This window comes from Polyodon spathula, chromosome 6, assembly GCF_017654505.1.
Source record: "Polyodon spathula isolate WHYD16114869_AA chromosome 6, ASM1765450v1, whole genome shotgun sequence".
Taxonomy (NCBI): domain Eukaryota; kingdom Metazoa; phylum Chordata; class Actinopteri; order Acipenseriformes; family Polyodontidae; genus Polyodon; species Polyodon spathula.
In genome coordinates this window covers 59987128-60012086 of record NC_054539.1, presented here as the reverse complement: position 1 = coordinate 60012086, position 24959 = coordinate 59987128, and the positions used below count along the sequence as shown (strand labels likewise).

Genomic DNA, 24959 nt, shown 5'->3' with positions numbered 1-24959 from the left:
ATTTATATATACTCATTTTGGAGTTATTATTATTTTTTAAATCAAACAGAAAGAATGTGCAAATCACAGGGAAGTTGCGTTGCTAAGCAGATGCAAAGCTGGACAGAAGTTCCTTCAATTCAGCTGATTAAATCAGGCTTTTAAATAATGTATTTTGTATGAATTCGTCTTGTGATCATAATACTACATGAAATTACCAGTACTATGTTTTTTTCACAGATGAAGGTGGCTGTAAACAACTTACTTGGGAAGCATATCGTTTTTTCTTGGAATAACTACATTTCACTGGGAATGTTCCCCATGAATTATCTGTATGCATACTAGTGTTCTATTGTTCTGAATAAACTTTCCTAATACCTAATTGAATGAGCTAATCAAAACCAAGTCATGAGTTTAAAATGGCACTAGTGGAAACGTTTGTCTACTTGGCTCATTTTCCCTCGGCTTTACCTTTAAGTCCTGAGTTTGATAATGATTATTTGTTAACAGAAAGGTACCCCACGCATTAAAAAAATAGTTGTGTATGGTATGATGAGACTTTAGTATCCAGATTTGCTGCAAATACTGCAGTGTTACTTCAGAGTGGATTGCTGAATGACCTGTAATGGAATGCAGAAAGAGAGAGTTCATAGGGCATATGTGGAAAGAAAATAGGAAGTCTTGAAGCGCTATAAAATAATGCGTCAGAGACAAATATGCTAAAAAAGGGATTCATAGGGTACTGTTAATTACTTAGGATAGGGATTACCTGCCAACCGAGAGCCTACTGCAGGGTTTATTTACATTTGGAAATATCTCCTAGACCTACCTAACTGAAGAAACCGTTATTATCAAGAAAGGAAAATACTTGATTCTCCCTGGACATTATTAAAAGGACTTGCTGAATAATTCAAATAGAACATTAGGAACATGAATAAGATGATGCATAAGTAATTTTTATAGACATACACATTTTCATAGTTTATTCAATGCAATACAATGATATGCTATTTTAATTTATAAAGCATATTCTTTGGACAATAATAATTAATAATAATAATAATAATAATAATAATAATAATAATAATAATAATAATAATAATATAGTTTTAGTTCTAAACAGAGTCAGATACTGTAAAAAACAGTTCTGCAGAACATGTTCAGTATAATTCTCCAATTTTGATTATTGGTTTTCCGTATGTTTGTTCCCTGTGCTGTGGACAGAAAGATTGAATGAGCAATACATTGCTGAGTTCTTTACAGGATTGTTGTGCTTTTAAAATTGTTGAAATTAATTTTGGGATATGTTTCAATTACCAAATGTCTTGCATAGAAATGGTTTTTTTTTATTTTTTATTAATTCCTCTAAATCAGTTATACCTGACTGCATATGCAAATAGCTCCACCCCATGTCTTGTTCAAAAAGTGGCCCATCGAGAAATGTAACTGAGGATCGTGACCTGTTTATTTAACTTTTGTCATGTGTTTTGTATATATTTGTATAATATTTATTTTATAGTTTAGTATACGTATTTAGTTGTGACTTCAGCATGAGTGAATACCTCAAAAAGCATTCTGTGTGTGTCCTACTAGTTGAAACCAGCAGAATATAAGTGATACATACCTGGTACATAGTAATTATAAAAAATAGATAATAAGGTAGCCATTAACGTAATTACACATGGTGTATGTTTAAATAAAGCAATTTGTATTGTATAGGAATACTGGCAACAGGCAGGAGCTTTCTCAAATCCCAAAGGAGCTCGGAGACTATTGAAGAAGTAGATGAAGAGGAGCAGAAAGAGAAGTCACCGGGTCAGCCGAATGACAATATAGCTGTGTCTATCAGCAGAGACAGTTTGGAACCTGAAGGTAAGAAGTCTATAAACAGGGCCACTGGTTTCAAATGAGCCACTTCTGCATGAGTTAACCTATCGCAAAGTACCGAAAAATTTAGGTTTGTTGTATAATTCATCACACATCATCTAAATGATGTAAAATGTAAGAAAACAGTTCACATACTTCACTAAAAAGTAAAGCAAGAGAAAACAGCCGCAGAGACTGACAGGGTATGTTTTGAGCATAGCTTTTTATTTTACAGATTTGTCCTGAAAGCCGTTATAAAGCTTATATATGAATGTTAATTTTTCATCATTGAAACTATTCTGCACTTTCCATTATCCCGGCACTCTAAAATCTTTTTATAGAACTGAATATATGTTAAGTGTCTCTTCAATCAGAGGAAAAAGTTAAATTGCTTAGTGAAAAAAAAAAAAAAGTATTTGCTGAATTACTGTGTGCAACAAACAAGTCATTCCAATCCGTTCAACATACTGCCTCCGAACAGCTGAGCAGTGTTACTGACTGGGAGAGTAATTGTACATTTTAGCGATTTATTATTAACAGACAGAAAGTAAGTGACTTTTACATATAAGTGTTTGCAAATAAATAAATGAAATATTAATTATTATAATTATTAATAAGAATGAAATACATGAAACTATATTGTATTCACTATTATTATAATTATTGTTTGCCGTGCATGGTAATTAAGCACCATCGTTAATTTGATCGAAGGTATAGGAGCTAATTAAAACGTTCTTTTCTCCCAGTTAAGTAGTCTTTTTGAAATCCTGTTCTGTCTCAAAGTTTCCCGGAATTGTGAGGCCAGGTGGCAACCCTATCAGTAAGCAATATTATTTTCATTTGTATTTTAAATAAAGCGCACACCCTCAGAAAAGGCGGGATTCTTGCACAACAATGTCACCCTATAATTCATATAACTTAAAAACAACAAAAACCTCAGAATTCTTCTTTGTAATTCTGGTCTTATATTTCCTTTGGCTATATTAGTGCTGTCACTGTCATTGCTATTTTACCAATAGAAGATCTGCATTTGCGCCATCATCATCATCTCTGCGCCAGTCCAATCGTAAGTGAGCAGAGGTGAGACATAAACAGTTGACGGCCTTTAGTAGGCTTAACCAATGGGAGAGTGAAAGATCTGCCCCTTGTTATTAAGGTGTCCAATCACGAGTTAGCAGAGGCGGGACATAGTTGGGAGTTTAACCAATGGGAAAGTCAAAGATCTGCCCTGATTTTACAGCTGTCCAATCGTTAGTGAGCAGAGGTGGGACATAAATATGCTAAGGTAGGGTATAAGAATAGCTGAATTTCACGCAGTGGTGCTTATTATAGAGACTTATTGAGAAGTGTATTGAATTTTGAAGTAATATTTCAAGAACTTCCTCAGAAAAAAGGGATGTATACACCTAAGTACCTGAACTCTCAGAGAGAAGGGATATACTCGACACTTCCAAAATTGAAATTATAAAAAGTATCCGTGGCTTACCGGTAGCTGTCAACTAAAACAAATATACTGCTGGAACTGTATTTTGTTCAGCACAGAAAAGGCGATATGGAATAGCACTGGCTACAGCAATCTAGGCTGTCTGTCGAAGTCAGCACAAAAACATGAGTCACTTGCGAGCCACTGTTACACTCAAAACTTTTGGACAAACCTGGATTGATGTTCAACTCTGAGCAAAAGCGTAGGGATACAATACATCACAATGAGCAAGTAAGAAAAAACTGTGCGATTCTTAAACGCTTATTTGATTCTGTTGTTTAACTTGGCAAGCAAGAATTGGCATTCAGAGGGCGCGATGAAGGCACCAATTCCTCAAATAGAGGTAATTATGTAGAATTACTTTCTCGGATTTCAGACTACGACAGCATGTTAAGTAATCACTTGTCAATAGCCACAGTATTCTCGGGTACCTCTAACAAGATTCAGAATGGCTTAATCTCTTTGGTGCCTCAGGTTCTGCTAGATGCAGAAGTACAGGAAGCCAAACTACATAGCTATAATGGTAGATTAAACAAGCGGTGTTGGAACTGCAGCTCAGCTGTCTTGTGTTTTCAGGTATATTACTGACAGTGGCCCAAAAGAACGACTGTTCTGTGAAAATGTGTTGCATTAAGTAAAATAAAAATAATAATAAAAATGCTTTTAAAAAGACCTAATTCCTATAGCTTTTATTTTATTTTATTTTTTTAGCTTCTGTTGATTCTTTAGTATTACTGTGCAGGACAGCCGCCATAATATTGTTACCTTTATTAAAAATGTGCACAGATTAATCTACAGATTAATCAATTGATGCCCATAAATTGAACAAATCAAAAAATTGTAGCATATACACACACACACAAACTCAGTTGTAGTCAAAAGTTTACATACCCCAATGGAAATTTCTAATTTCTCGAAAACAAATAATTATAGGAAAAATCTTTTGTAGCAAAAAATGAAAAAAGTTACAAGAAATAGATGTCTACAGTTCTTTATCTCAGCAGTTGTTTTGCAAAATCCAAAAATGCTAATTCAAAAATATTAATACCCTGATAAGAAAAATTAAAGTAATAGCTAGTTGAGGCACCTTTAGCAATAATAAACTCTTTTAAACAATTAGGATATTTGTCAAGGAGCTTTGGGCATGATTATTTAGTGATTTTTGACCATTCTTCAACACAGAATTGTTCCAGCTCATCCAAATTCCGAGGATTTCTCTTGTGCACAGCCGCCTTCAACTCATACCAAAGATTCTCAATCAGATTTAGATCGGGACTTTGAATAGGCCATTCCAGAACCTTAATTTTATTCTTCTTTACCATTCTGAAGTAGATTTTGATGTGTGCTTTGGATCTTAGTTGTGTTGGAATGCCTAGTTGCACTTTAATTTAATATTTGTAGCGGAGGGTTTCAGATGCTTGGCCAATATTTTTCGGTATGCTATGGAATCCATTTTTACTATGTACTGGAACTAAATTTCCTAGAGGAAAAACAGCCCCATGGAAGGATATTACCACCTCCATGCTTGACAGTAGGTATGGTGTGCTTTTCTTTGTACACCTCACCTGACTTTCTGCAAACGTAACGACTATCGACGTGACCAAATAGCTACAAACCATTGACCAGAACTCATATCTGCCCCTTTTCAAAGGAATGCCATTTTCTCTTGTTGTGAGGAGTGCAGAGATGTGAAAAAACTGCTGAATAGCGATTAATTGACTTAACAGAAAAATAATTACAAAAGAAAGATGCTCCAGACACAAAAATGGTTATTTTAAATGTCATTGTTACCGTTCTTTGACTTTCTGAAATTCACACTAATTCATCTCGCAGATATGATGGTCGGGATATAAACTGGATTATGCAGCAGTCAGCAAGCGAAAATGGAGAGCTGTAAACCAAAAAACTTGAGAGAAGGGTTATAGTGGAAAGTTATTGACCGACATATATATATATATATATATATATATATATATATATATATATAATTAATTATACAAATCCTCAGGGGGTCACTGAAATCTTCTAAATATAATGCAGCCATAACCATGCCTTGAATTGATAGACTGATGTTACAATATGCGGCAGTTCCACAACACATAACGTGAATAATGCCTTTTATCGTTTAGACTTTGTGATGGCTTCAGGACCTGGGCCAAGTGCTGTGGGGGTCGGAATGGACACTTTAGATGAAGAGGAAGAAAAGGAACGTTTTTTTGCTAACCTTGAAAGGGGAGCGTCGTCCACTATTGATTATTCAAAATTAAACAAAGAGCTGGACTCGACAGGCTCCACTGTCATGGCAACTTTGAGGTACTGCCACTGTTTCTGTCTGTTGTAAGGAAAAGCTACATATCCTAATTAAAAAAATGTTTTCATCAGCCTTAGTTCAATTTATGTTCCTCCTCAATTATTGTGGAATTGTTACGTGTGCTTCCCTTTTTTTACGTGTGCTTGTGTAAAAAGCTAAACAAAATGAAAATAATGATTGAAGCAAAAACAGCAATAGAGAGTGATAGTGACATAAAATAGAACATTCAATAGGTAAGATGTTACAAAATCTAAAAATGAAGAACATGTTCATGGTTGAAATAATAAATACATTATTTAGAAGATTACACTGCAAGCTTAGTTATTATTAGGTTGAAAGAAATATAATCTGCTTGTGTAAAGAAGTAATAAATAAAGCCTTTGTTATTTTCTAGAAACAATGAAAAGCCAGCATTGGAAAAAGAGGAGAACAAAGAGGAAAAAGAGGACTCTCTGCCTAAAAGTACACATAGTAAGAGCCACTCGCTGCACACTGCTAGCAGCATTTTCAAACAAAACCTAAATAAAGTATGGTTTCCTGGTTTGGCAATTATATTTTTGGCATAAAATATGCCATTGTAAATATTGGAGGTTGAGTGTCTTACCTGTACAATAAATACTTTGTACTGGTTTATCATTAAATATAATGATACAACCAATTTTAAAGCAAAATGAAGAGAGTGAATGGGAATAGTGTTGGGTGGTGTGAATAATTCTAAATTATCTCGTTGTAACGATATATATAAAGGTCAACTGACTTATGATAAAAAAAAAAAAAGGAATAATCCATCCTTTTTTAATCCTTTGACACCTAAGCTGAAGGACCATATATGAGCATGAATATGACCACTCTGTGTTTTAGCGCTTGTAGTTCGGTCACGTGACAAATTTCACGAAACGCATATTTTTTTAATGTATTAGTTTTAGTAATTTATTATCATACAGTCAGTCCGCCATTTATTCCACTGCTGTGGAGCCAGAGTAAGGGCAGATGTTATAAAACAGAAGTTTGGCAATTGCCTCCAAGTAGCTTTTCTGATTGGTGCAACCAAAAGATTGACACTGGGGCAATCTGGCGCTTCATTGGTGTAATAAAGTTAATGATGAGCGTTTTTACTGAAGTTACATATTTTTAGTAAAATGGCTTCTGCCGTTATGTCAAACAAAATTGCCACACCACAAAAAACATGTTCAATGCTTCACCATTTAAAATGAAAAGATTCAGAAAATACTGTGGATTGAGTTACTGGTGGCAGTAAAACGCAAACATCCCTAATAAACAGAACGCTTCAAGTGGCGACATTTTTTTTAGCTCTTACATCCCTGTGAATAACGGAGACTGGAACACGCGTCCTCTGAAACATGCTCCTGCCAATCCGTTATTTATCGCACTGTGGATCAGCAGCGGGGCCACCAGACCTATAGTGCCGGAGGACAACACAGATGTGCTATCTCCACTGCAGAACCGCATGCGCCCTATCGACCATAGGGGTCGTTGGTGCACGGTGAACCGTGGATTCCTCTGCCGACCTGAGCCCTCCCTACCCTAGGAAACCCTGGTCACGGCCAGCAGTGACATAGCTTGGATTATAACCTGCGATCTCCAGGCTATAGGGCGCATCCTGCACTTCATGCGGAGCACCTTTACTGGATGCGCCATGCGGGAGCCCCGAGAGGCATTTACTAAAGATAAAAATAATCATACAAATGCTTTTTGTACCAAATTCCCATTGGGCTTTTATTTTATTTTTTTATTTTTTTAAGATTCTATATATGTTTTAGTATTACATGCAGGACAGCCGCTATAAGATCGCTGCTTTAAAAACCTTTATTAAAAATGTGCATGGATGAATCTACCGGTTAATCTACCAGTTAATCAACTAATGCCCATAAATTAACCAATCAAAAATTGGAATCAAATGACAGCCCTAATTTCAATATATACCTTGATGTATACGTGTTTTTTTTTTTTGTTTTTTTTTACTTTGTGGTTAAGTCTTTACGAAGTTAAAACGTTATTTGCTTATTTAGGATTTCTTTGCTTAGAAAATGCTAACCAGGGCTGTCAGTATACACCATAATATAATATAAAGAGTGCGTGTGTGCTTGTAGATGTGGTTTAAACGCTGACAGCCGCATAGCATTTAAACAGTCATGAAAATGTACCAAACGCTCATCGCTAGTATGGTGCAAGTACTGTCAAGTACAGGCCTCCTCTCCATCTTGTCCTCTTCCGTTTCCTGTGTATGCATTTTTTTGACATGTATAATCAAAACTGGCATCTAGGGATACAATTTGTTTTGTTCCTAGTGCCTAGCCTGTCAATGACAAAGACTGATTTGATTGACAGATGGCTTATTATTGTCGTGAGACATCCTGGAAGAAAGATAGCATCATCAATAATTAGGTACTAAAATTAGAGCTGTCCGCTCCATAGGGGTGTGTGAGCAGGGGTGTAGGGTGATCCCAGGTCAGAAAGGAGTATACAGAGACAAGCAGTACTGGGATTGAAACTGAAATGTTGTGACGCTCAGTGCATTTATTGAGTGAAGCAAATAAAAGATTTAAACAAAAAAACACAGACACAAAACAAGTACCGTGGTGGTTCTCCAGCACGTAGTAGCAATTGTTATTTTTGTTTCTTTTAAATAGTTTTTACCTCCTCTCCAAACCCGTTTTCCTCTCACCGAACACACAACCCCGAGTGAGTAAAACGTGCATCTATGTATACTGTTGTGCTGAGATTCAATTACTAATTCCTTATTCATTTGAATCCCAGCACATGAACTCATTTGTGCAATCCCATGCTCACATACTATTACATACTTTAAATGCACGTGAAGTGCAATCCCTGTGCCTAAATACAACTATATATTTTATATCACTTGTGCTACACAGACCCATTTATATCCCTTGCACCAATACCTATACACCAACATTAACACACCACTCGCAACATGTAACACACAAATACACACGGGTGGGGCACATTGCCACAGGTTGCCAGATTATGGCAGAATAAAAGCTATTGAAGACCAAAAAATATTTTGAATGTTGAAAATAGATAATGAAACTTTTTCTCTTCCGTGATGTTGTTTTCTCTTCTTTAGTTTCTCCTGATTACAGTGAAGATTTCGAGGAGGATGTGGATGGCAGGGAAGACCAAGAAATATTACTTCGTCCTGGCAGTAGTGATCATTGTGAGAAAGAGAAGCTTGACCAGGTAGAACACTATAGAGTTGTGCACAGACATTGAAATAGGGTTGGTATGGTCTTGTGTGTAGGAGAAAGGGGTCTGACTTGCATTCATGGTCATCCAACCTGAATAACTTATATTTCGCCTTTTGACAACCCATATAAAAACATTATGTTTCCCTTTCAAGTACAAAATGTAACCATTACCGTATGGGTATTTATCTCCTAAAGACTCGAAACCTGAATAAGACATAACCAAGCTGCTCGACAAGCCTGTGACGTGGTCATGGGCCTAACCAAAGGGCATAAAAACACTGCAGTCACAGACCTTAGTGCCATTTTTTCTGACCTGACAGGAGAGCTGTTTCAGATAAGTACTTATTACTTTTTCTATTATTTCATATTTCACTTTTACTGTTTTTTTACACAATTTATATATGATTTTAAAAATAACTGCTGTATTAGTTTTACTAATTATGCATATTTATGCACTACAGCCTGTTGTTTGTTACATTTCACTGCATCCTTGTGCCCCATTTGAAGCCAGTGGGTTGAGTCGCTCTTGGGTCAAGCAATGTAAGTTGACTGAGTTTGTGCCCTCCTTTTTGCAGTGCTGTACCGTACCGATCCAATGCTAAAGTCACTGAACCTGTACAGACACATGCAAGGCCAGTCTGCATGTTGAGGACAAGCACGGCAGATGTTCATCCTGCCTGGGGCCAGAGCATGTCAAGGAGGCACTGGTGAACCAAAGTTTCTGCAGGTTTTGTGTACATTTCTCTAAGTGCATGCTTTGCGAAACGTCTCTCCTGAAGCTCTACAGAACGCTCTGCGTCCCTTTCTCTTGCACAGGGCTCTTCCCCATCACTCTATGTTTAGAGTGGTGGCTGCGTCCTCACCCCGTGGCTCTGTGCCAAGGGAATTAGGATGATGAAAGTAGCCCATGCAGGAAACTGTATTCTCCTTCTTCCCCGAGGAAAAGAGTCGCCGTTTCAAACGATTGGTGGAGTCAGAGCTGATGAAAAAACTCTGTATGTAGGCAGCTTTGGCTTTCCCAGGCACGTGTGCCTGATGGGGACAAAGCACCACTTTTGGATGCCCCTTTTGCACCAGGACATACGTTTGGCAGCGGCAAACTGGCACCCTAGGCCCCAGCAGCCTCAAAGACCGGCACTGCCGGCTGTGCCTGCTTCCAGAGGTGTTCAGAACTGACCCGTGGCTGCTTGCTGCGGAGGCTTTAATTGGTTCCACCTCCCGGCGCAGAGACACAAACCTCAGGCTAAGCCACAAGCCTTGCAGCAGCCCAAGGGTTTTGCTCCCACAGGCCCAAGTTCTTACTACCCTTCAGACCAGCTACTCACTGCAGTTCAAGCACAGTCCCCCTCCCTTTCGGGGCATGAATGTAACATCAGTCACTGACCCAAAGGATGCTGTGGTGGTGTCTCAGGACGTAGCAGCTGTTCTGCAAAAACTGGCTGTTCGCATGATGCACCCTCTCCAGTTGGAGGCAGGGTTCTACTCCAGGTACTTCCTAGTGCCCAAGTGGGATGGTAGCCTCAGACTGATCTTCGACCTCAGACAGGTCAAACTGTATCTGAGTTGAAGGAGGTTCAAAATGTTGACGATGCAACAGCTGTTGCAGTCAATCAGGCCAGGCAACTGGTTCACCACAGTGGACCTCAAAGTCACCTATTTCCACAGTACCTGCAGATCGCTTATCAGGGAACAGCATACAAGTTCCATGCCTTGCCATTTGGCCTCTCCCTAGCTCACTGTACCTTCTCGAAGTGCACGGAAGCTATACTGGCTCCACTGACACTCAAAAGCATCAGAGTGCTCAATTATCTGGACAACTGGCTTATTTGCACCCAGTCTCAAGCACAGGTAGAGGCCCACACAGAACTTGTCACCGGCATACTTCAATGGTTGGACCTTATGGTGAATCATACGAAGAACCATCTCATACCTTCTCAGACAGCCTCCTATCTAGGTGTGTGCTTGAATTCCAAGTCCATGCTGTCCGCTCTTTCGAACGACGGAGTGCAGAGAATAGCCGCCTGTTTAGAGCTCTTTCAGCTCAACAGTGCGCTCGTGGTAGTGATGTTCCAGAGACTTCGGGGTTTGATGTTAGCAGGTTCCCAGGCCCTTGGATTGTCTCCTCTGCCTGCCTGCAGTGACATCAACGTCTAAAGGTGCTCTCTTGGTGGAAACAGCATGCCCATCTATGCCTTGGCGTAGCGCTGGGCAGTGTCACCATGGCAGAGGTGCACAAGATGTGTGGAACCCCCTTTGGCAGGGTCTTCACGCCAGTGTTTTATAGTTGCAGGCAGTTTACCCAGCCCTGCAAAAGTTTTTGCAGGAGGTTCGAGGGAGACGTGCTTGTCTGTATAGGCAACACAATAGTGGTGGCATACATCAACAACCAGGGTGGCCTCAGGTCGCCCAGTCTCCATCGCATGGCCTGCAAGCTTTTTCCCTGAGCACACAAGAACCTCCTCTCACTCTGGGCAGTACATCTACCGGGGGTGACAAACTGGCCTACGGACATCCTCTCAAGGAAAGTCCCCAGTGCCTCAGAGTGGAGGCTTCACCACAAGGTGGTGAGCCTAATTTATAGAGGTTTGAGAGAGCAGAGATAGATCTCTTTGTATCCCGGGATTCGACCCACTGCCCCCCTGGTTCTTCATAATAGATGCCTTCTAGGGATGATACCGATTTAACGGTAAACTAACTGCAGGATAATCTGCCATGGTTTTGAAACCGCAACCATTTTTCTATACTGTTATTACCGAGTTCACATATTTTTTTTCACTGTTTGTCCATCGGTGAGCCACTGTGTTCAAGACTGACATCTCAAGTTCTGAAAACTGCCATGCATGAGATTATCCAAGTAGGGTATTAAATAAGTGACGTCATATTTAATATAAACCACCCTATTAAACAATGATCGTTAGCAAACGTGATTGTCACTAAATGAAACACAAATACACGAAAATATCAGCAAGAACAAGGCACTGTAACTCTTCATCACTGCCTTCCTATTAATTTACCAAACCAAAGAAGTAGTAGTAGCTAATATCTGTTGTATCAGTCAAGATAAACACAGCACACACCAATGCAGATAATCAAAGTATTCACTACTATATAACCAAGACTAAGATGCTAGGCATTTGTATTATTTTTTATTTTAATTTTAAACGGTGATGTAAAGATGTTGCCATCTCCTCGCATTGATAGTGTTGTAGGGATTTTGGTTTTATGTATTCAAAAATGAATACAACTTTATTCCCATTTAAAAATAAATAAATAAATAAATGAAGTTTCCTAGATGCCGCTTAACTTTGCAACTGTGTCACACCCACCTTAACTTTTCATGTTTCCTTTGTGTTCGTTGCTGTTGACATGCCGTCCAAAAAAAACCCCAAAAAACAATTTGCAGGCATTGTCTTCTCATCATTAAGTTTTGCACTCTGCTGAGAGATCAGTTGGCGGGCACTGCATGTCTTAAAACACACTCGATTTGGCTATTGCTCGGTAACAATTTGCTTCTCTTACTTAACTCAGGAGTTTTCAACCCCTTTTTGAAACTGTACCCCTTTTGTTGGGAGGTTTCAGCTAAAGTACCCTTTACAGTTTTCACTCAATGAATGGTACCACAGTTGCAATAAAAGGCAGAATAATCTGGTTAACACATTTCTTTTTTCTCACGTTTATTTAATATATAATTTTATACAACAGTCTGGGACAAATTGCTGAGACAGGCTTCATTCTTAAAACTTGGATGCAAAGAATTAAAAGGTAGTATTAAGGAATCTTTCGCTTTCTATTGGGAAAAGTCATTATAAATAATACAACATAGTCTGCACTGTAAATGTTTATCACGTTACTATTAACTTCCCACCTCAGTGTAATTGTGTGCCATTTATAATGTTTATAATATCAAAAACATTAACCTCAAGATAAAACTATGATTAATTACTAACTAAAAATGATCCAAAGGGACTCTATAACTTTGTTACTTTGCACTTTCTGACTCTTGTGTTTTCCTTTGTTTTTCTTTTGCAAATAAGAAATGTATCAAACACTGAACACATATTCAACCAGCTGCTGTTAATAAAATGAAGCTCCGCCGCGGTAATGAACAAAAACCGTCAAAGTATGATGATTATTTATGTTTACCAGAGCATTTATGCTTCTAAAAAATGCAGAAACACTGTGCTTCTCTGATACGACAAGTTGAAAACAGCAAAGATTATGAGCAGCACAGACCGCTCTTTAGGCACAATCGCCAGACACCTGGTTCGCCTATATATCAGAGTGGAAATCCACGTAATCAAAACCGTGCATGCGTACAGCTGGAGAATGTGGACGTGTGTGTTTTTTTTTTCATTAGCCGTTCACTTTGAGCTGCTAAACAAAGACGAAAGTAAGTGTACATCATGGTTTAGAGAATATATATAATACCGTTAAAAAAAATTCAAGATCATTATTTTCTCTTACTTTCATTTTTATTTGTGCATTTCTGAGTTGTCCTGCATATCCCCTATGACCCTTAGAAGTACCACCATGGGTACGCATACCCCCGGTTAAAAAAACCCTATCTTAACTAATAGGATACTGTCCAAACTAATAAAGATGAAGAGGGTATTCAGTTGCAGTGGTCACATCCTTACTTCGGTCAAGACTGAGCCTAGAAAATGTTGATATGTTGGTGTTGCTCCACAGTAATTTGAAATAAAAAAGCAGCATTATTTTGCTGAGCCTGTGTGAGCTGGAGTGAACACTACTTCCAGTTAGGTAGTGGTGCTAGAACTGTAGTATCAGTGTGTTGTATTTTTTTTCAAACTTTAAATTCGTTATTTTTCTTGTTAAAAAATTACTTGAGTATTTCTTTAAAATAGCCATTTAAACGGATTACAAAAAATGACATAATACCGCGGTACGACGATAACCGTGGTGTATTTCCTGACAGTTATTGTACCGTCAAAATTTGATACCATGACATCCCTAATGCCATCACACCGTTCACCCTGCTTCCACTGTGCCTGTACAAACATTAGGCAGACCGGGCCAAGGTGCTTCTAGTAGCCCCTTATTGTCCCAGATCAATGGTTTTCAACCCTGATGCAGCTCCCCAGTGACCAGACTGCCCAAGCACCATGACCTGCGCAGTCAGCCACGGGTGACCTTATGACCATAGAGTCTGGTCCCGAACAGCTGCATTTGAGCTGTCTGGGGCTTTCTAATAGGGTCATTGACATAGAAATGTAACCATTACGCTTCAGAGTCACTGCATCCATGATTGTAGCAGCCTTGAAGGAAAAATTACTTTGAGGTCTGTGACTGCAGTGTTTTTATGTCCTCGGGGGTGGGCCATGACTGCGTCACAGGCTCATCAAGAAAGTTTTATATATCTTATTCAGGTTTCAGGTCTTTAGGAGGTAAGTACCCATATGGTAATGGTTACATATCTGTGTTAGGGAATCAGGATTATGATAATAACCTAAAGTTTTGTTTGTTTAACAAAAAGCTATTTGTGTGTGCTGTATGAACATTATGTTGCTAATAGACTATGCTAAAGAGCTCAGGACCAATATACCCACAAATTAAAAAAAAAAAAAAAAAAAGTTTTTATGATACTAGAACACACAAGCTGTTTTAACAAAGTGTCAGTTACCTGAATTGATTTTAAACGGTTTCTACCATAGTTATAGTGCAAGCTACTGGGTTTAAGAGAGTCAACAGTTTAGTGTAAATTTGGTATGGGAAACATATTCTCTGTAAAATATAAAAGCTGCATCTCCCTGTTTATAGTATATTTCAGTCTCAATGGGCAAGAAAGCAGATCTGGTGAAATTTTATGGAGGACAAGTGATTACTCATGAGGAACAGTCCAGTAAAAAATAAACTGTTTTACTTTTGACCATATTAATAATACAGATCACACCCTTCAGTTGGTTACAGATACTGTTCCCTGTACATGATGCCCCGGGCTTGCTTTGTTTTTGTTCACAATTGAAAAAAAAAACTTTAATTTCTTTTTAATTGTATTTTAGGGATCAAAGAAAATTGGAATGCTAGCTAAAGGTAAGACTCTTACGGGACTGTTACTTCAGAAAAAAAAAAATCTGATGTGGGTGCAGTGTTTTGTGATTTATGTGAGATCACAAGAAAAATCACAAGAAAAAATGAACATGCATGTATAATGAAAAACATTACTACTTAAGTTACATAGAATCAAATTGTTACAGAACCCTCTGCAGTATTTACAGAAAACACATGACTTTACCTTTGCTGTGTCCTGTGTTCTCTATACTCGTTGCATATCCAACCATCACAGAACCGCCTGATCAATTAACTGCCTCGCTAATTAAATAAATATTAAAAGTAGGTTGCGAGAGTAATGGCATTGGCAGCAAATGCAGATTCTGCAATGGAAACAGAAAGAAAGCATTATAGCAATCAGCCTTTTGGTGCGTTCCCCTTTGAGAAACGGGCTGTGTGCGTGTGTCAATCGGCTGCTTGTAGCAGTGAAGTTTCAATGTACCAATCGAAAAAGCTTTTTTTTTTTGTGCAGTGTGTTTATATGATGAAGCGCACACTTGAAGATAGTGGCAGTGTGTTGTTGTAGCTTTTAAATGCATTTGAATTAAACAAAGCAAGCTTCATAAACGCAATGCTTACCGGCCGTTTGTTTAAAATAGCCAAAGCAATATTCAAACCAAGCTGCTTATCGGCTGTTGGCAATATCTAATATTTAGTAATATTTACTGTATTTAACTAATTAACACAATGGAATTAAATGATTTTCTTGGTGTGGTTATTTTTGTTTTCTTTTATGCAGACTATTCTTATTTACTGTTTTGGTCAGTTTTTATGTTTAGCTTGGTTTCTAGATCATATATATGAGTTACATCATCAGGGTTTTCAATTAGTTTTGAAGGCTGTGGCACTTGCTAGGTAGGGGGCATGCATGTCATCGAGGCGCATAACTCAAGATATTTAAATACATAGACAATAATATTTGGATAACACAATAACATACAGGAATTAAGGTTTAGGCTATTATGAACAGAATGAAAAAAACTAAACAAGATGTATTCTGTATAAAGACAGCAAGTAACTGAACATGCTTCAGTATTGCTAACAGTAAAACAATAAGGAAATAGTAAAACAAAAACCACAGTAATATAATAATGTAAATGTTGGGATTCGCTTCAAATAAAAATTGAGAACCCTATCCCGACTCCTGTACTGATTAGTGTCAAAGGTATCTTGTCTTTTGTAATAATAAATCAAAAGCAATATTATAATTTATTTATTTATTTATTTTTTTGTGAAATGTTGGACACCAGTGTGGAATATGCTGTTAAACAGATTCTTGCATCAAGCCTATATTAAATTTTTTTTTTAAAAATTAAAACTTTGGCGATTGTCGAAACATACTTGATTACAGTATTAATGAACATATATACATACATTTTTAACACAAACTGCGGAAAAGTCGTATAATTTAAATATACTTAAAGTAAAAATTATTAATTTATGTTTGTGTGTATGACGTAACAAATATTAAAAATTAAAAAAAACAAAAACATTAACCTCAATACAGTAACTTTTCATAACAAAGATAAGCTTGAACAAATGTTACATTTGGTAGCATTGTACATTTGGCACGCTGTCTCCCCAAACTCTCTTCTTCCTCCTCCTCCTCCTCCTCCTCCTCCTCAGATCTCCCTCTCCCATATGTCTCCTGCCGTTAGCTGACAAGGGCAAAGCTGATATCCCAGCAAAAGGAACACGTTTTTTTTTTTGGTACATATGTCCAGCTGTTATGTACGATATATCGCCTTACGATAATACCCGAAAATAATCTTAATATTTTTTAATAAAATTAGCCATTGTGGATGATTGATTGCGCCAGTCGCTGTCTTATTTTAAAAACCCTTCATCATGTTGCATCCAAGTTTTCAGAGGCTGGTTTTTAAAATGGTTGATAGTTACAATATGCTGGTCTTATTAGAGACTTGAGGACATGAACAGTGAATAAATAGCCTTGGCAAAATGCTGGATTGACAGAAACGGTACTGGACAACAACCAGACACTATGGTTCTGACCTCATGCTCACAACCAGAGCAGTCTCTGTATTTCATTTTATGAAAATAAAAAAATGACATTTTGATGGTAGGAAACAGCACATCAAGGTCAGTACATCCTGCATGTATTGTTGTAACGTATATGAACTTGTACTGGCTCTTTAATTAAATAAGACTTGGTATTTGTGAAACCATTCAGTTTGGGTTTTGTGAAAATGTTCAAGTGGTGTAACTATGAGAGAATGGTATTTGTTTTCAAATACTGTGTGAAAAATGGTTCCTGCTATTTGTTGTATTTTTTGCTTCACAGTGTCACTGCTTGATTCGCAAGAGTCAAAACACAGTACAGGGAGTGAAAAGGATGATGGAATAATGAAAGGTAATGAGAAACATCTACATCGAACAGATTCTGAAATTACAGGGGCCTTTAAGAATAAATGTATTTGTCTATAAACATGATTTTTTATATATTTAATATAAGTGTTTTGAGTTTCACCATAAGTGACCTTTCAGTCTTTGTAGATACTTCTGGATTTAAATGGGAAAATAAATTAGGCTCTGCAGGAACAAATCATTATTGAATGTTATCTTTGTTTACATATATCTTCAAATAAAGCTGGAACACATGCTAGTTTAATTAGATTTACTGAGGCACATGCTTCTTTCTGGCAGACTGTAAGCTAGGCTGTTCCTGTTCTTAACACCCCCACACCACCTTGCCCCCAGTGGTTTTCTCATCTAGCTCCTTTAATATATATCTCTTCTGTCCCTATTTGAAAAAAATAATAATTATGTGGGCTTGCATTTTGAGTTGGATAACATTCTGTTTATTTTTTGCCCTGTAGTGGTTTCATATGGGCAAAGTGCCAGTGAGATTGAAGCACTACAAGAGGCCTATCGCAAGATTAATCATTCTTTGGGAGACACTGATGTTGAGCAGAAACCGTTAATGGGTGAAAGCGGAAAGAACAAAAGTTCATTTCTGCACACTCTTGAAAATACCAGAGATACAACACAAAATATTACTACCGAATCAGGTAAAGCAATAAACCAGCTTTTTGAATTGTATTAACATTGATTATGTTTGCATAGTCTAAAGGCACCCCCTTCCCCTGTTAGTTTTCCAAACCCTGTGTGTTATGATAGACCCCTCACAATAATCATATGCTTGCTAGTAGTCTGATGTAGAAGACTCATCAGTGATGTTTTAATTGAATTGCCCTGGATCGGTATGGATGAACTATACAGGTGAAGGTATAGAGTGAATTCATTCCCCAAGCTAAATTGGTTGTAGCAAACAAACCTGTCACCCATTGACTATATATGTCTAAACTGTTCAGTTTTTAAATAAAACATTGCAAACATATATTTTCATTTTAAAACATGCTGTCAGGTACTACACTGGATAAACTAAGGTTCTTAACTTGATTGCATCCCCTTCCAGGAAATCTGTTACACTAGAACCTCCTTGTTAATTTGACCTCAGCAGTGTCTTCAGGGTTAAGAATCTTCCTGGCTTTAAAGCATGTCAGTCATTCGGGAAGCAGCTGGTTGGTTATTAAAAGGAAAGGCAGCCTTGAAAGGGTGGGGCAGTTTCTCAATCCATATGAAATGGCAAGATTATCAGACAGCAATGCCTTCAGACAGGTTATTTTTAACCTAGTGTAGTTCCAGGTGTTTTAAAATTAAAATACCTGTTTTCTAAAATATTGATTATTTTCATAACTACTACACATGAGCCCTTCAAAGTGAATGAATGTGTATGACCTTGAAGATTCATGGAATTATTTTGTTAGCTACAATCAGTAACTTTGTTTCTTAAATCTTGTGTGTTTTGTATATAGGAATATTATTCATATGAGTTTAATGTTAACACATGTGTTTTACAAATCAATTCATTACATTCTGGAAACTGCTTATATATCACCCTTACAAATTAGGGTCTTGGTAATTCAAAGCACTTGGAATGATGATATAAGCCATAAGACCTCTCACAGGGCATTACCAGGCGCTATGGACCATTGTGCAGGGTCTTACTGCTTTTATACGTCAGTGTTACAGCACAATTAATTATAATTATTAATTATACATTTTATTTAGTTTTTTAATGTATCTTTCCACATAAGTCCAGTTCATGGATAAAGATAGAAGGCTGGAAGATTCTAGTGACATTTCATTAAGTATTTCTCTAGTGACTTGATGGGGCAGTTTGGATCGCTGGGGCACTCATATATTTAATGATCATATTTTGATATGTTGTAAATAAAACATTACCCTTTGAAGTGACTCATATGTGTTTTAGTGGAGTACGGACATAGTGCACTGGAGCAGCTGCTCAGTTGGTGCTTTCTACTTTTGACGTGCAGTTTACAGTGAGAGATGGTGTTGTTAGAAGCACGTATTATACAACCAAGTCAGCGTTTTGCTATTTTATATATTTAAATACTTTTTTAATAGTTTAAAAAACTTAAAAAAATATGTTTTTGGTTCAAATATTTCTATGCTAGGTTAAAACTGATTAATACAATTTTAATATTTTTTCTGTTTAAATCTAAAAATACATTTGACCACCCTGCTTGTAGTAGTAGGTACAAACATTCTAAGGGACTATATTCCTCTAGATCAGCCAATCAAAATGCAGGGAATCATTCCATTGAAGTATAATATATAATAATACTTAAATATCTTAGATATACCTACAGTAGAAGAACTGATGAAACCAATTGGAAGAGAAGCCCGTGGATTCGAATTGCAACCAGTAAGGTATGTTTCCAGGAAGCAATACTTTGTAAAAGACTTCAGCAAAGCTTGTTGATCAGTAATTAATTGAGAAACACAGTAAAGACTACTGCAAGCAGCAACATTCGCATTTGCTGTTCTGCACAATGATGGCATTCTTGCATATGTATGCGGATGTGTGGGATGAAGGGGTTTTGTTGGGGATCCATATTATTATTGCTCTTCCTATTTTTATTTAAAAAAATTTACAACTTGACTTGCCACTCTTTACAGTGACATTGGGCAGCGATTTGGCAGACTGGATGATATAGCCAGTAAGAATTCCTTGGAAGAGCAGCGCAAGGTTTCTGAAGAGAAGCCTGCTTTAAATTATTTTTCAGAGGGTCAGAATTGTGAAAAGAGACATGGTTTCCCAAAGGCTTGTGGAGAAGCTGTTGATGACAGAGACAGAAGAATTGAAGTGGATAACCTAATGCAATATGTCTCAAAGGCCAAGATTGTTCCAAGACATTCTTCACCGGTGGATACTGATGGAAAAATACACAAGGCAAATGTCTGATTTTACATTTGTTATTTCTTCCTCTCCTTTTCTTTTATCGCAATGAGACTGTATGTCATTGTGGAATTTAAGGTGGATGAAAAGATTATGTTTATGTCCTATGGTCCCAGAAGAACTAAGTTTGATCATCTATATTGTACAAGAAAAATTACCATTTTGGACCAGGCAGTGTTTTGCAGAGCCCCATATCTCATAAACTATTAGCAGAAAATAATTTTACATTTTTATTATGTAAATGCTGCATGTAAAATTTGTCACCGTGACATTGACTTTGACGTAGCTCCATAGATGATGGCCACAGAACATTAAATGTTTCATTGCAACATTTTATTGGACAAGTGATACAGATTTTTTTCACAAACTTCGATATGATATGATATTCCCATAGATTATGCCCCAAGGGATGCTTTGTTTTTGTTCATTAAATTTTTCATTGCTAGTTTTCTGTTTTTCAGTTTAGATCATTATTTGCCATGCTTTATTACCTATTCCCAATAAAAAAAGAAAAAGAATAATAAATAAATAAATAAATAATTTAATAAATAATTGTTTATTCTTGCCCTGGGAAATATGTATGTAGGTTAATCTGGCCAACTCAAAAAGCTAACAAAATAGCTTTTGTATGCCTTTTGAGAAATATGTTTGCATAAAATAGATTTAAACTATAATGCTCTAATAAAGTGTATTCTTTGTTTAGGATTCAGAACTATCTTCTATGTTAAGTGGAGGTGAAACTGCGGATCCTGGTCGAAAAACCCCATCCAAGAAAACCAAAAGCCCACAATTTAGAATGAAAAAAACTTTTGGTGACACCTCTGCAGCTGTCAAGAGTTCTGGATATGGCAAAGGTGGTCTCTCAACAAAGCAACTTTTACCTGTGAGTGATAAGAAGACAGTGAACAAACATCCTCAAAAGATGGGTCCAAAAGGTAGATTACCAGCAGAGAAAGCAACAAGCAAGCTAAAAGGTGAAAATATAGGTACATCTATATTGCAATGGTCTTACTGATAAATCTATAATATATGAAATACGTTACTACTATTAGTGTAGTATAGAGTACAATTTAGCAATTAAATGTTTAGTCACAATTTGAAAAGCGATTCTCCAGATATATTCAAAAATGTTAGTGTGACATACAGACAAATGGATGAACAGACAGCCAGACCCCTCCCATAGAGCCCAAGAATCCGATACTCTCAATAATTCAATAATCTTAATACCAACTTTCATGACAATTGGATAAGCTTGTCTCCAGATGCGTGCAAAAATGTAAGTATACCATACAGATGGACAGCTGTTTGCAGGCATAGCGTCTTTGGCGTCTTTAAGATCATAGAATCGGATCTCACTGTTGGAAAGTATTTTAATACAAAATAACTGGTATTAATTGCAGTAGTTATAGACTTTCTTTGAAAATTAATTGATTTGGAGTTGAGTCGTACATCTTTTACCAGACACACGTTGTTTTACAGTGACGCCGTGGTTACATTGCTGAGTAAAGGCCTCTACACACCAGACAACAAGCGAATGTAGTACGACACACTGCACCACGACAGAAAAAATAAAACACGTATTTTTGATATGAATCTTTCACACTGCCTGCGATGCGATGGGCAACATTGAAACGATGCAAAAAAAATAGGATTGGTGTGATTTTGTCACGCGGCAGCTAGGGAACTGACCAATAAGGAACAGCTTCCCTTGGGTTCCTTCAGTAAACAATAACAGGAGAAAAGATCATTTTTGCAGTATCAAAATACCCAGAGCTGTGCAATGAAGAACACAAAAATGATAAACAGCAATGAAGGAGAACATCTGGCAGTCCATTTCCAGGGAACTAGATATAGCTGGTGTGTATGATGCATTTACCTTTACTGAAACAAGCATTCTGAAAAGCTATTATGTATGGTACATTTTTATTAGCTTTTCATAATCCTACAGTAGCCCTTCACTAAACCGAATATGTTTGTCCGACATAAGGAGGTGTCGGGTTTAAAAACAATACAATAAAATCTCACACACATACATTTGTAGTGCTCAATGCATTTTAAATGTAAGTCATTGCACTGAAATAACACTATAAAGTGTTTTGGGTAGGTTACACATTACATTATGTAAAAATATTAATCTTTACGGTAGGCCTATACAGTATACAGTAGTAAAATCAAATCAATACCTAGCACACTTTAGCTGTACTTTCACCTGTAGGCTACCGGTAACACAAATTAAATTATGCTGCTGCATTGTACACTTTGGTGTGCAATGCAAATAAACGATTATTTTAAATTGAAACTAAATGAATTTAGCAGGGTTATTATTATTATTTTTTTTTTATTAAACACTTTTTGTCACAGTTTAGCTAATGGTGTTGAACTAGCTTAGTTGCCTTACTTTGCAATGTAGCCATTGACACTTTAAATCAATTCAGCCCTGACAAAATTGAAACATACATGCAGTGCAACTGTGCTGCCCGATTTTGACAACCTGCAGCTGCACTTTTCAATGCCTGTCTGGTCTTTGACCCAAATCAAGCAAAGTACTCAGCATAGCTGAGAAAGAAGTGTTTAAGGCCATTCTAGCGTTTGAAGACAACTGTGTAGCACAGCATGAATACTGTGCTTACTACCAAATAGTCAGTGAAATTAAATGCAATGTTTACCAGTTCTGGAAAAACATGGAAACAAGATTCCCAACTCTTGCTGTAATCATTTTCTGCATAACAAATGTACTTTGGGATGACCTGCGCTCCAGAAAGGCATCAAATGTAATATGTTAACAAACAAAACAAAATGTAAAATAACTGCAAACTGTATCACAGCAGAAGCAACAGATGCACACAAAGAGATTTTGAACTTGAAACATTATTTTTTTAAAAGTATGAAAAACCTACAGTTTTGGTTTGCTGTCCAGTAGAACAAACATTTTTTTATTATAGTTGTATATGCTGTGTAGTTTACCGACTTTTATAGGATTAAAATAAAGAGCCCGATGTTGTGAAAACCATAATAAATAATCAAAATATTTAGATTGATATTCCTTTTTTCCTACTTCTATAGACAGAGTAATTTTATCTTTATGTAGGTACTTTTATACTATATTTAAAAAAAAATAAAATAAATAAAACAGTTGAATTTTCATCCCCGTTATTTCATGCACCATTTCCCCCTTCCTAGGTGATTTTTGACGAGTTTACCATGACTGCTCTGTGATTTTTAGTACAGATTTCCATGACAAAATCCCAGCTTTACTTATCAGGTATTAAAATAGGAATCACAAATTAAACAAAAAATTGCATGCTCCTCCATCTAGTTTAGGTAAAAAGCACAGCAACACTTAGGAGATAGTTTAAAAAGTGGAGAGAACTTTATAGTTTAACGGATTGCTCAGATACGCCCCTTTTTGAGCTCCTATAGGTCTCACTCGGCAATTGAAAGATTTTCTCGGCTTTTTCTGGAGAGAAAAAACAACTAGAGACCAGTGCTTGACTTCTTTTTGATGATGTCAGACAGGATCCGACATCTGACTGGAAAGGGAAAATTGTAATGTTGGACCTGGTCCGACATAGGACCAAAAAGGGTTATATGCAGTGGTAGTCCTGACTGTAAAATACTGTACTGTAATGTCATTTTAATTCAAAGGTTATTACGCGTAACACTGCAGTGCAGTTAAACTAGGCACCCCGACGAGACAATCGCTTCTCAAGCATACTGTAGTAAAATAGGATTTGCAGCCTTGAGTAAACATAATCGTGATCATAATAACCCACGAGAACTTGTTTTGATGTATTGTCATCAGTGATTGTCACCGTTGACATCTGTATACTGTATTTAAACTTCTGATGGCATGCTTTTGCTAATTTGAATGCGACAGGGTGGCCGAGGACAGTGTAAATTATCAGGCTGGAGTCTTGATTTACAGTTTTAAACTGTAACATCTCAAAAAGCTCTGCAAATGTCTGTGATATTCTTTGAGCACTGGATGCGGAAGCAGCTATCTCTTTTGTTTGTATCCATGTTATCTCTGTGGTGCAGGGGCTACTTAACAGGGCGAGCAGCCCTGCACAGTGTTTATTTTAGAACGGGGTCTTCCCCTCCTCCCCTGTGTTATTTTGTATTTGTTTATTGTTTAATGTTTGTTTATAGATGACGGCGATCCGCCCGGTGTTTTGTTTATTGTTTTGTATGACGGTGCAGCTGTGCATTTTTGTGTTATTGTTTTAAAAATGTCTGTTTATAAATGACGGCGAACTGCCGTGTGTTTTGTTTTGCAGTGTGGATGGGAAGCCCCATCCACCTTATTAAAACCCGTGCAGAAGGTGGCCATCTCCCGAATTAATTAAGTGATTAATGGTCACCTGTATAAAAAGCCTGCAGCTCTCCATGTTCGGGGGTGTGTGTTCAGAAGTGGAGAATGGGAGAGCGAGAGGCGAGAGAGAGATTTAAAAAAGAAAATAAGGATCAGTGAAGACAGTTGCTCAGCCTGACCTTAGCGTTTATTTTTGTGTTCGTGAGTTATTTTGTTTAATTGTTTTATTTCTGCTCTGCGAGCAAGTGTTTATTTTTGTTCAAATATTTTATATTTTTCTTTTTTTCGGTTTCATTCGGCCATTGAAAGGTTTTCTCAGCTTTTTCCGAAAAAAAAAAAAAAAGACGACTAGAGACCTGTGCTTTACGTCTTTTTGATGATGTTGGAAAGGAAAGGGGAAATTGTAATGTCGGACCAGGTCCGAC

At 37.1% G+C, this 24959-nt stretch overlaps 1 protein-coding gene across 6 annotated transcripts in view; it reads left to right on the top strand.

The window, feature by feature from the left end:
* The window catches only part of cep162 (centrosomal protein 162), a 63185-nt gene that overhangs the window by 19947 nt on the left and 18279 nt on the right, over positions 1-24959 (top strand). For 3 of the 6 annotated variants that reach the window (XM_041253303.1, XM_041253304.1, XM_041253302.1), the window contains exons 4-13: positions 1699-1851; positions 5458-5641; positions 6034-6110; positions 8749-8861; positions 14890-14920; positions 17241-17309; positions 17776-17967; positions 19621-19693; positions 19943-20222; positions 20926-21208. In XM_041253303.1, coding sequence (XP_041109237.1) covers positions 1699-1851; positions 5458-5641; positions 6034-6110; positions 8749-8861; positions 14890-14920; positions 17241-17309; positions 17776-17967; positions 19621-19693; positions 19943-20222; positions 20926-21208 — 1455 coding nt within the window. The remainder of the gene's footprint in view (positions 1-1698; positions 1852-5457; positions 5642-6033; positions 6111-8748; positions 8862-14889; positions 14921-17240; positions 17310-17775; positions 17968-19620; positions 19694-19942; positions 20223-20925; positions 21209-24959) is intronic. The other 3 variants (XM_041253306.1, XM_041253308.1, XM_041253307.1) reach the window with 3 other exon arrangements.